The following is a 12,097-nucleotide window of genomic DNA, read 5'->3' on the forward strand; positions in this document are numbered from 1 at the left end:
TGACGGAAAAAAACTTGACATAAAATGGTTAGCTGACAATTTACCCCATGTCTCTCGTCCGTTTTAGAGTCAGTCACCCCTGAGGACTATGTTCACAAAAGTCTATAATGATAATCCCATACCGATTATCAGTATGCAGCTTCCCGAGGCTGACTTGGTTGAGCAAATCAAACTAGCATCGTCAAAAATTGGTTATTTTCAAATTATAGATCATGGTGTGCCCCTTCCTCTTTGCGATCAGTTAATATACGTTTAAATAAACAATTAACCGCAGTAATCACCTCACTATAAAGAGGTAATTTTACAAACACCATTTTGGTCAAAAATACGAAGGAAATCCCATTTTAAGCACTGAGTCGAAAATGTCCTAAGTTCCCATACGCAAAATGATCCGATTAGAAATGGCTTAACCTGACCCGACAACTAACATCTGAAATAAGGTCGAAACCCTAACATGACCAGACTCAATCTAATCCATATACATGACATACGTACCCCAACTAATCTGCAGTGGCGTAGCTAATGAAGTAGCATGGGGTAGCACTTGCTACCCTAAACCCTAAAAAAAATGGTGAAAAAGAACAATTTCTGCTACGCCTAGTAAAGGTTAAATAAAACTAGGTGCATGAAATATTAACAATATTGCTTGTGGTGCGGTGGTAAAAGTAGTAGATGATCATGAAACTAGGGTTCAAATCCTCTTCGATGTAATTTTCTACTTTTTTTGCTTCAGCATGGTTGCACTAAATAATTGCATGCTACACTTATCGAAATTGAGTCCAAATAATTACAATAGTCGCATCTTTGTTGACTTTTGTTAATCAGATTTATATTTAGACACAAATTCTTACTTGTGACGGTTTCAAGCTGGTAACGATTCAGATCCGATTGAAATAATGTTTAAAATAAAAGGAGGTTGTCAGACGTCACAAGCTTGTAACAATCACAAACAAAACTCGCTGATATTTTTATAAGCAAGCTTGCTTAAATACAAAATGAAAATAAGTTGATTAACCTCCGAGTTTTTGCTTAAAGCTGGAAATCAACATTGTTGCTCAAATTTTTAGCAAACTAGTATATATATATATTCTCCATCTAATTAAAATAATGAGTTGTTATGTATCATCCATTAAGTTGACGATGTTAATCGTAGGTATGTAATTTAGTTTTCGCAATTTTCATTTTTTTGACGATTATATGCTAAAAAAATTTTGCTACCCCAAACTCAAAATCCCGGCTCCGCCCCTGCTAATCCGAACCAAATTAACCCATCCCAATATCAGATCATCAGCCCAGATGAGTTGGAACTTGGAAGAATCCTTTTCTACTTCTTCGTATACAATACGGGTGCACGTATATAATGCGGTTGGATTATGACACAAGATAGCATCTACGGAAACTAGCTCACCATCCAGGCGAAGATTGTTATTGCTATATAAAGTATGTTTTAAAATCTGTGCCCATTGATTGCTATAGCAAAAATAAAGGTAAACTTTTGAGATTCAAAACTAGTACTCCGTACATTAAATCAGCCAACATTTGACATAAGTCATAACCACAAAATAGATGGAAACATTTTGTATCGTTATACATTGCACATTTGCACTTCAAAAATTACAGGATCATAGGAAGAAGGCATTTTCCCCTTGGAAATAAGCCTAACCGAAAAGTATAAGCACCAAAACTCATCAATACTTGAATCATAAATAAACATTGAACAAATGAGAAATACAGCCTAATCTACGTGAAAGCAAGAATTTACAACAAACTCGAGTCAAAATTTTAACCTATTCCCTGTATCCTAGCTAATTTTGGTTCGTTTTGTGTATTCAGTGTTGTACATCAAAGTTTGTTGTATGAATAATACACATTGCCCTATGAATATTTAATATTCATCATTTAATTACCAGGACCCTCCCACAGTGAGACGGTCTCATATGATCTTGTGATAGTCATGTTGACGAAACTATATGTGTGAGTGTTTGACAATCATATTACCTTGTTTCTAGATCTTCACTTCATCAGTCCCTCACCTTCCCATCCGAGCTTGAGCATTTGATCTACCACTTTCAAACTCAACTGCAAGTAACCAGCAAAATTTAAGTTATGAGTTAGGGTTTGAAAGTCTATGAATATTATTATACTAGTAATTACTCCATCCCAATTCCCAAATTAAAGTCTTACACTAAAAAGAGTACTAAACAACCTATTATTAGTCTATTTTGTTTTTTTTTTCACTTACTTTTATCTTATATATGAATTCAGGAATGAATCGCCTTTGTGCCTTTATAAATACGTCCTAAGTTTCTCTGGAGATCTATTGCGTCGTCCCTATATGACTTTGGTGGTCAAACAATAACGACTTAGACCGACAGTTCCTCAAGCTGTACAATATTTGTAACCTAAAAAAATTACGTAAGACTCCGTATGAAAATAGTACTCCGTAGTATTCATAAATCAGATATGACTTGCATTCAGGAAATAAATGTCACAATTGACATCGTTTGACTTTCGAAGTAAAAAAATTTAACAATAAATTAGGAAAGGAGGGAGTATCATATAACCGTGATACAACCTAAATGCATGCCAGGTAAACACTTCATCGGTCAATACCAACAGGGTACATCTGAGCAAGATTAGGGACGACGCAATAGAGCTCCAGCAAGTTGTAATTAGAACAACAACAACAACAACAACAACATCAAAGCCTTAATCCCAAAATGATTTGGGGTCGGCTGACATGAATCATCCTTTAGAACGACATAACAATGAAAAAAAAGTTTTTGAAAGGCATTGTGCTTGGGAAAGTTTCACAGAAAAGTCAAATTACTTTGAACAATAGTCCTTTTCATCAGAATAGATCATGCGACATGCACAAACAATACAACAAACAGTCTAGAGACTATCTATGGCCTATACCTATCCATCAAAGTAAATATCAATATATTTTGAGTAATCCGACAGATGTGATATGTACTACTGTTACCTTCTTACAAACTGCCTCCTTGCACAAATTCACATAATAACGCGTGGTAGTATAAACTTTTTGTTTGCCAAAGCGCAATATATACCCCCTCTGTCACTGTTAGATAGATAATGTTTACTTTCTGATCGGGTTTTTTAGCGTAAGCACGACCAAGTTGGCAAAAATGCAAAGTTGATGGACACAAGTGGGCAATAATGCCTAAAACAGAAACTAACTATTGGCTGGGAGTTTGCGACAGACACAAGTGGAATTCATTACTTCAGATGAAGTTCATTGTTATGAGGGTGAAAGAAGAAGGTTCCAGAAAAGTAAAGGACATTACTCCTGTATATCGGGATTCTAGTCACTAATAAGAAAAAAAACCTATCAAAGAGGGACTGGATATGATTGTTAAGAAGGTGCATTGTGTAACTGAAAGTGTCTGAGAAGGTTAACCAAACAACAATGCCAACAAACAGGAGAGAAATAACATTGAAGAGCATCAGTACAAAGGGAATAAAGGTAAAAAAAACCAACTTACAGCAGGGTCCGTGAAAATTATCAACTGCTTATCCACAGTAGACACCAGAAGATTTGTGTTGTCCTTATTCAAAGCTATTGCTGTGATATCCTGCCCAGCTTGAAGCTTCATTGAATGTAACACCTGAAAAAATGTCTTATCAGAAGGGGCGTACTTTAAAAATGTATTCCCATATGTAGTTCAGCCTGCGTGATGCATGTCCGAATGCTACTCCCTCAAGCCCAACCCAGTTTTAAAAGTTTAACTGTAAGGATCTACAAAAATATTAAAACTTAAAATAGAACACTAATAAATTTACATATGTTGTCAAAACAATATTTGAAAAAAGTTTTTCGGGTAAAAAAAAAAAGTAATCGAAATTATGGCCAACGTCTCATCATCGTGAGACCATACAAAGTAAATGAGAAGATTGGACTCAACTAGAGGGAGTATATTATGTTATCTAACTCTTCATATTACATCGCACACCCACATCCAACACTCAATACTCCGACATGGGTATGACACTTGACACGTCGCTTTATATCAAAAACATGATTTTTTCATTAAATAGCCGGATCTGACACTGAGACGTGCATCTATGTTGGATAATTCCAAATGAGTCTGAATAACATAAGTTCATATATGATCAGAAAAGACGAAAGAAAAGTGTGTAATAGATCAAGAGAATTCAGGGCACCTTTAAAGTATATAGATCAATAAAACAAATTGAAGGAGATGATACATTCAATCTGCTGTACTGTTCCACATCCAAACGCGAAGGGATAAGTTCAGTAACTTGTTGCTTTGCTTGCCAAGACCTACTGTTGTCAAGCGATACTTCCTTGGCCGGGCAGGAGTTTACTCCAAGCAAAGCAGTCTGTCCATCAGACGACACTTCCATGCATCCTATGGTTCCCGATAAAGGAATCTGGACCTTAGCTACAGAAATGCCATTAAGAGTAAAGGTATTAAGAGTATGGCTTGACTGATTCCATGCCATTATGATGCCATCAGATGAAAGACATAAAGCATGGGCCTCCACACCAACTAGCCTTCTAAGTAAGCGACCCCTTCTAATAGAATGCAATAGAATGTCGGGTGACTGAGAGCAAGAAACAACAACTCCTAGATCTGAACTAACACAGCAACAAAGGACTTCTCTCAAGTGTCCACGCATGACTTGTATGGGTCCTTCAATACGTCGCTTCCTGCTCTTGTCAGCTAAGATACTTGCCAAAGCATTACTACTGGTTGACGTCGGAGTACCTGAACCCATGGACAGTTCTGAAGCACTAGTAGAGGATGTGACAGTACGATGTATCCTCCAGAGTAGCACGGTAGTATCTCGAGATCCGGTCACAAGATAATTACTATCGGATGAAAGAGACAAGCACGTGACAGGAGCACAATGGCCCGTGGCTATCTCAAGGGTCCTAGCTCCATCAGCTGATATGATTCTGATACTACTGTCAACATGGCCACCTGGATGAGTAATCAAATAACAAATATTTATTCATAAGGCGTGGATATGACAAATACTGTTTTCAAAAGCCAGTTTTCATACAACAGTGGCAGAGAACTGAGACTATTTTTCACATTTGGTTGGCATAACTTCCATTACAGTCTTTGTCTACCCGTCCCCTTAAAGGGAGGAAAAGAAAAGAACTTAATTAGCCCAATTGCTGACTCAGAACTGTTTATTATAGTACTTGTTCAACTCTGTACAGTTAGAGCTTAGATCCTGCAACTCAGCTCAAATATTGTACTATCTTCACCAATGAAAATTAACACCAATTCCACATACAAATTTCTGGTATGTTCCAACACTCCAACCAATCCTCTAAACTAATGAGATCTCGTTACATAATAGATATATGCTCAACCATTGTGGGTGTCACAATCAATACATTCTAAATTAATATGTTCCGTTGACTTTAAGTAGTAAACCAATTGGTTATAAATAACTTCAACAACGCGTGAACAGAGACCCGTGACACAAATACATGAGAATCAAATAGCAAAATGCATACCCGTTATAATGTCTTTGTCGCTAGTAATAGCAACAATAGCTGAACTTCTGATTCCTGAAACAGGAAATGCCAATGCTTGAGGAAATTGTGAATCATCTGAGATAGCACCAGTCGGCCCTTTGAACATACGCATCAATGCTCCACCAGACGAGCTCAGAGTGGCCTTCCCATGTTGGAAAAGGAAAGGTGCGCCCTTATCAGGGGTATTAGGTTGCCATTTGTGCTGTGCCACATGTGCAGCTGGAGCATGTATATCCACGACGATGATAGAATCCGTGGATGCAAGCATTGCAGATGCAGGAAGATTGCAGCGTTCAGGCATAGGAACCGTATATGGTTTGAGTTCTTTTGGGTTCCGAAAAATAGTCTGGTCACAATGACAAACAAATTGATATCAAATACCAAACTGATGAGGATACAAGATTCTACAGACTATATTTATCTGAAGGAACACAAAGCAACTTGATTTCATGCCAAGTTGATGATCTATAGAATCAAATATTCGTTTGATACATTAATTAGATTGTGGGGGGCAATAACATCTTGGATTAGTTCCACTTTGTTGGCCCGAGATTTGGATTAATTCCACTATGGTGTCGTTAGCTATTTCCCATTTTGGTAACATTTATTTATAAGCGAATAAAATACCATGTTTTCCCTTCACATACTAACCATACCCACCTGACAATCTCACAGCACCTTCTGACCAGAGTACGGAAGCGATAATAAACAACAAACGTTGTTGGAGGAACATGGTTCTTTCTCGATGGATATTTGACTAAATCCGCCTAGATTCGAGTCAATGGATGTTTGGAATAAAGACGCCAATCTTTATTCGAAGAAAATTAACACACGGAATGATTAATTACCTATACAATGCATGCTATTTATACTAATTAAAAATGACTAATTCTAATTGAAATAAAACTCCTATTCTAACAACATCACACGCCTAACACACGGAATGTCGGAATCGTTTTTATTTTATTTAAATAAGTTCTAATAGATAACTAATAACTAACTTCTATCCTAGTCGAACACAATTATTCCACCCGTCCTCCTGGTATGATTAGAACTCCTATGCCTCGATTTGGATGTCTGTTGAGGACCCCGCGAGTTCGACTCTGGTTCTAGCTCTTTCCCATCCAGAATCGTATCATTCCCTCCTCCTTTTTAAGGGACGTGTGATACTACTCCTCTTGAAAAGTGGCCTTATAAAAATTTATAGGTATTGTATCACACGTTTCCTCATCATTATAATGGTCGAAAATAGGAGAGAATGTCGGATCAAACGAAACATTCTCCTCGTTGGTGCTTTCAAACGAGAACACTTCCGACATATCTTCTCTTCTCTTTTTTTTTTTCAGTGAACTTTTTTTTTTCAACCGTGCTCTTGAGATGAGTAATCAAAACCGATTAACCCTCGAACTACCCAGCTCGCTCGAGTTTAACACTTGAAAACCAATCACAATCAGAAACTCAACTAACATCTTGGCTTTGATGCGCTTCGGATGGTCTTGACTTAGATGGAAATCAAGAACTGATACCACACCACTAATGATCTGAATACGAAAGCAATAATAAACAACAAACGTTGTTCGGGTTGAGAGTTGAGCTCGCACCTAGATTCACGAAGGAACGAGTGGATTCGAGTCAATGGATGTTTGGAATAAAGATGCATATCTTTATTCGAAACGAGATTTGAAAATTAATCGTTCAAACCTTGAATTTGGTGATCAAACTTGATGGATTTTCTGAAATAAATGATTAATTCCTAATACAATGCATGCTATTTATACTAATAATAATGACTAATTCTAATTGAAATAAAACTCCTATTCTAACAACATCACACGCCTAATACAATCCTATGAACGATCGGAATCGTTTTTATTGTATTTAAATAAAAACTAACAGATAACTAATAACTAACTTGTATCCTAGTCGAACCCGATTATTCCACCCGTCCTCCTGGTATGATTATGATTAGGACTCATATGCCTCGATTTGGGTGTCTGTTGAAGACACCGCGAGTTCGACTCTGGTTCTAGCTCTTTCACATCCAGAATTGCATCACCTTCTCTCAGATTTTCCAATCACAGCCCTCCAAACGCCAACCACACCCCAACCCATCAAACCAACATAACCACCACCACCCTATCGACAACATTCTAAAAGCACCACACCACCAGACTTGACCTATCCAACCAAACAAATCCACTCGGCCCCACCGCCCATGAAACTTCCTTCACCGCCCCAAAAAACCACCGCACTACCAACAAATACCACCAGATCCCAGCTGTGTAACAACGACGAGGAGAGGAGAGATATAAAAGAAGGGATCGTGGCCTCGTGGGTTTTTTGGTGGTGGGGTTGCCGTTGGGTATTGGATGGAGTGGTACTGCGGTTATCGACTTGGATGAGAATATAGGTTGAGACTTTAGGTTTTAATTTTTAATATAAGGGTAAATCTGTAAAGTTAAGTGTGGGTATGAGGACAAATTGGTAAAAAGCTATCAAAATAGTTGCAAGAAAAGGAAAGAATAAGAAGTTAGAAAATAAAATCACAAAAAGGAAAGTGGGAAGAAAATAGAAAACAAAGTGAGTAATAGTTTGCAAAATTTCATTGGGATATCCATTCTAACGATTATATTCACTCTATTATGTCAAAAAGTTTTAAAAAAAAACATTATTAATTAACATGAAATTGCACTAATTTATAAAGAGTCACAATAATGAAAAATTTTCAGGTGACAAAAGCGAGATATCCCCTAAAGCTCAGGTCACCAAAGTGGAGCTTTGAAATCTCATGGCACCCAAGTGGAACAAGCTTAGACCTTGAGGTACCTAAGTGGGAATAATCTTATGATCTTTGAGCCAACATTTTCAACTATAACCTGGCAGCAGGGATACCTGAACGGAGATGGATAAAGCTGCACAACCTGCACCTAAGCATTTTTCTTTTTACAATGAAAATAGAAGAGCCAAACAAAGCAAACTAAGGGGGGTGTTTGGTTCACAAAGGGCCAAGGGAAAAGAATCAAGAAAGGTATACCTGGGGAAAGGAAAAGAATGACCCTTGATTCCCTTATCTTTTTGGTTTATACATGTAAGGGAATGATACACAAACCCAACAACCAACGAGGAGGTGGCAGATGGAAGGGGTGGGAGTTTGACAGGGTTGGTTATGGGTATTGATGGTGGGTTTCATGGTTTAAAATCTCGGCCAAGATGCATTGTATCATCTGAGATGTATCGTTATCAGAAACGGCCGATATCCCGAGATGTATAAGGTAAATTTAAAATAGGAAAATATCGGCCGAGATGACCGAATTATAACGTGTCTCGGCCAACTCGGCCTGATACGACTCGCAATGAACCCGAGAGAATGAGTTACACTTGTACCAGCCGGATTTTGTAATGAAAAACTCTAAAAGTATTGTACAACATCGGTCAAATTAATTATTCTAAATAGAATTAATCTTAACTTTATGGGAAATAGCCAATAGATGATAAAATATCTACAAAAGCTTGTAAAACAAATATCATCGCGATAACCGAGACACAGAGCACTACCGCGGCCGCGATCGATACCACGATTTTAAACCATGGTGGGTATTGGTGGTTGAAGTAGTGGTGATTCAGATAATAGGGTAAGGGTTTGGGAAACGTATGGGGTGCGATGTGGGGAATATGGTGTAATACTAATCTGAATAATGGATAAAGGGCAAGGAAAACGGTAGCAACCAAACACCAAGGAAGGAAAGGGGGAAATTAATTCCCTTTATGTAATCCCCCAACCAAATGTCCAAACGCCCTTTAAAGAGCAAAAACACGAGGATAATTTCTACAAATCATGATGTCTCACAACTCTTTGGTAATGTGGTGAATGGTGAGAGGTTCGACCATAAGGAGCGAGGAGAGGATTAAGGTAAAACCTCAAATGAACATAACTTTCACAGTTAATAAAACCACACAAGAGTGACAAGTCATTTCTAGCAGATATGAAATGATAAATTTAAAATGAAAATCCTACCTGTAATTGGAGAACTTCAGGCAGTGGCATTCTTTTCATATGAGGAACGGTCAAAAGCTGAGATGGAGTTTGCCCAAAATAAGCTATTTGATCTTGAGTAGCACGTTGTTGTACCTTCATACAATCAAAAAGAATTTGTGGGAATTATTATGCAGCAGCATTATTTCACTCTCATTTACTATCATAAATATAAACTGGACATGCAAACATCATAGAGAAAATAGCATGGACACATAAGGCTCACTTACGGGGTCTGAGATCTTGTCAATATCAACCGTTCCTTCATATGTAATGTAAAAGAATACATTATTGGCCGCTATTGCTTCTTTTCCCCTTTGCTTGTACCTATATGTCAAGCATGTCATATTTTCGAGTCAATAATAGCCCACTTAACCAGTTTTGTTAAGAAGAAAATACTCAAATTTTAGATATATAAAGATAGACTAACTTATGATAGAGCTTACCCAAATATAAGATCAATCCACTCATGCAAATGAGCAGAAACATGCTCACTCTCAAGAGCCATTCTATGTTTATGGATAAATTCAACAGGATTTCCAGCCCAAGGAGGGAGCTTGACTGAATCTGGTTGGTGACGAAGGAAACACGGCATTACACATACATTAATGCCCTAAATGGCTGAATATAATCGAGAAACTGTATATTGATAACATACCAAGTTTTTCCCCAAGTTGTGTAGTACCAAAATCTATAGCGTTCTCATTTGTTACTACCTCAGGGAGGTAAAACAGTTCCGGGACCTAGGAAATTAGCCCAAAGTATCAAAATTTGTCAACTACATATATTATCGACAATGAACTTCTTAAGTGACCTACAGAAAAAAACTATACCAATTCCTTCACATCGCTCATGTCCTCAAGAACTCCATCCCAAGTAGTAGCAATATCGAGAAACATCCTGTCTGCATGGTCGAACTTTCCACCTTGAAGCTGAATAGAATGAGTGGTGAAAGGCTCCAACCGTACTAGGTAATACAGCACCTGTGAAGAGAGAACGCCTATGAAGCTTAGGGTACAAAAACATGGAATCATTTACAATTAGTTACGCCCTACAGGGCAGAAAAGGCGAGACACTGGAATATATACTCCAACACTATAGAAAGTAAAGCCCTTCTTTTATAAGTCCTTTGATCTCATCAGGTTCAAATGCGCACTCAACCATTTGCACACAGATCATTATATGTTCACTCACTTTTCATTAAGGTCAGAAAACCAAATGCATCATGAATATACTTTATCACAAAATTACAATGCGTTAATAGCAATATCACAAGGATAAATGAAAGAAGAAACATACAGTTCCAGCACTTGAATAATGGGAGCCATAATGGAACTTTGGGATAACTGGATCATCAAAGCTAGAATATCGCTCCTGGAATTTTTTCAGCCGTTCTGAATTTAAGGCACCAACAGGCTGTCAACAAAACCAATTGGTTAGCCAACCGGTGTTCAAATTACCGTATAGCAAAGCTCAAAGGAGCTATTCTACCTTTGATAGGTCTCGATAGGAAGAAGGATTTGAAAGATCCAGATTCTTTGAAGAATAGTCAGCCAGAATCCAAGGAAATACTGGATACTGCATCAGGCACAAGTGAAGAGGCGAGATATTAGCAGCTATGGAGTGTCATAATCATTATCAAAGAAGCTTCTGACAAATATTGTAGAAACAGAAGATACCTGGGTGATATCGTTATAGCTTCGCCCAGCCAGTGTGTTGAGCTGCATTAGGTATTCGAAGTTGCTGATCTGGAAAAAAAAGTCAGGATGCCGGAACTAGATCAATTTCACAAATAGTTGAAACAAAATTTGTTAATACTGAATACCAATAGAGCAGAGATGTTTCTGATACCTCCCACCGAGCCCAACGCTCCATAAGTTGAGTTCTTTTAAGAAGTTGATCAGGTCTCTACGAAGTATAGACATAAAATAAAAAAAATTAAAGTGAAACAGAAACAAAGAGCTATGAAACAGAAATAAAGAGCTACAAATCTACAAAATTTGTCCACGCCTCGGAGTTAAAATTGATAAATTAAGTAGCACTAAGACAAACCTGAGTTGCCAGATATATGTTGTTCAAATGAGGAGGATGTGCATGAACAATAGCACGATATGCATTTTTTCTACCTTCGCTGGTCTACATTTTGAACATCAATAACAAAGAACAGTAACAACCCAAAATGAATTACTGGAGTGAAAGCTGGTTGGATAAATACAATAATAAAAGTAGGAACAGAAAGTAAAATCAATACCCCAAAATCAAAAAAGTAATTGGAACGATCAAGCATAAACAGCTCCAGTGCACTTCTTCTCAAAAGATACCTGCAAATAGCAATTCAATAAAAACAAAATCAGACAAGTATATCACAGACTCACTGTATAAGATTATAGAGCTTGAAGTAAAACTGTGCTCCACAAAGACAAACTATGGAAATGCTTCAAGGTACATTTTTACCTTCTTGGTATTGAACAAATTACCAAAGATTTGACATGGGCAATAGAAGTTAAATAAACTGACATTCCATA

General features: G+C 37.5%; 1 protein-coding gene across 2 annotated transcripts in view; it reads right to left on the minus strand.

Moving 5' to 3' along the window:
* Nucleotides 1-1,692: 1,692 nt before the first annotated feature.
* The window catches only part of LOC141596819 (BEACH domain-containing protein C2-like), a 31,599-nt gene continuing 21,194 nt past the window's right edge, over nt 1,693-12,097 (minus strand). The window contains exons 18-33 of one of the 2 annotated variants that reach the window (XR_012522594.1): nt 11,824-11,893; nt 11,625-11,708; nt 11,424-11,480; nt 11,252-11,320; nt 11,064-11,150; nt 10,872-10,988; nt 10,406-10,555; nt 10,231-10,315; nt 10,019-10,139; nt 9,803-9,899; nt 9,555-9,668; nt 5,519-5,885; nt 4,186-4,970; nt 3,507-3,629; nt 2,243-2,402; nt 1,693-2,079 (exon numbers count right to left, since the gene is read on the minus strand). Coding sequence is in view for 1 of the 2 variants with exons in the window: in XM_074417072.1 (XP_074273173.1) it covers nt 2,014-2,079; nt 3,507-3,629; nt 4,186-4,970; nt 5,519-5,885; nt 9,555-9,668; nt 9,803-9,899; nt 10,019-10,139; nt 10,231-10,315; nt 10,406-10,555; nt 10,872-10,988; nt 11,064-11,150; nt 11,252-11,320; nt 11,424-11,480; nt 11,625-11,708; nt 11,824-11,893 (2,392 nt within the window). In the remaining variant the exon portion in view is untranslated. The remainder of the gene's footprint in view (nt 2,080-2,242; nt 2,403-3,506; nt 3,630-4,185; nt 4,971-5,518; nt 5,886-9,554; nt 9,669-9,802; nt 9,900-10,018; nt 10,140-10,230; nt 10,316-10,405; nt 10,556-10,871; nt 10,989-11,063; nt 11,151-11,251; nt 11,321-11,423; nt 11,481-11,624; nt 11,709-11,823; nt 11,894-12,097) is intronic. The other variant, XM_074417072.1, reaches the window with a different exon arrangement.

The sequence above is a fragment of the Silene latifolia genome, chromosome 8 (assembly GCF_048544455.1).
Source record: "Silene latifolia isolate original U9 population chromosome 8, ASM4854445v1, whole genome shotgun sequence".
NCBI classification, from domain to species: Eukaryota; Viridiplantae; Streptophyta; class Magnoliopsida; order Caryophyllales; family Caryophyllaceae; genus Silene; species Silene latifolia.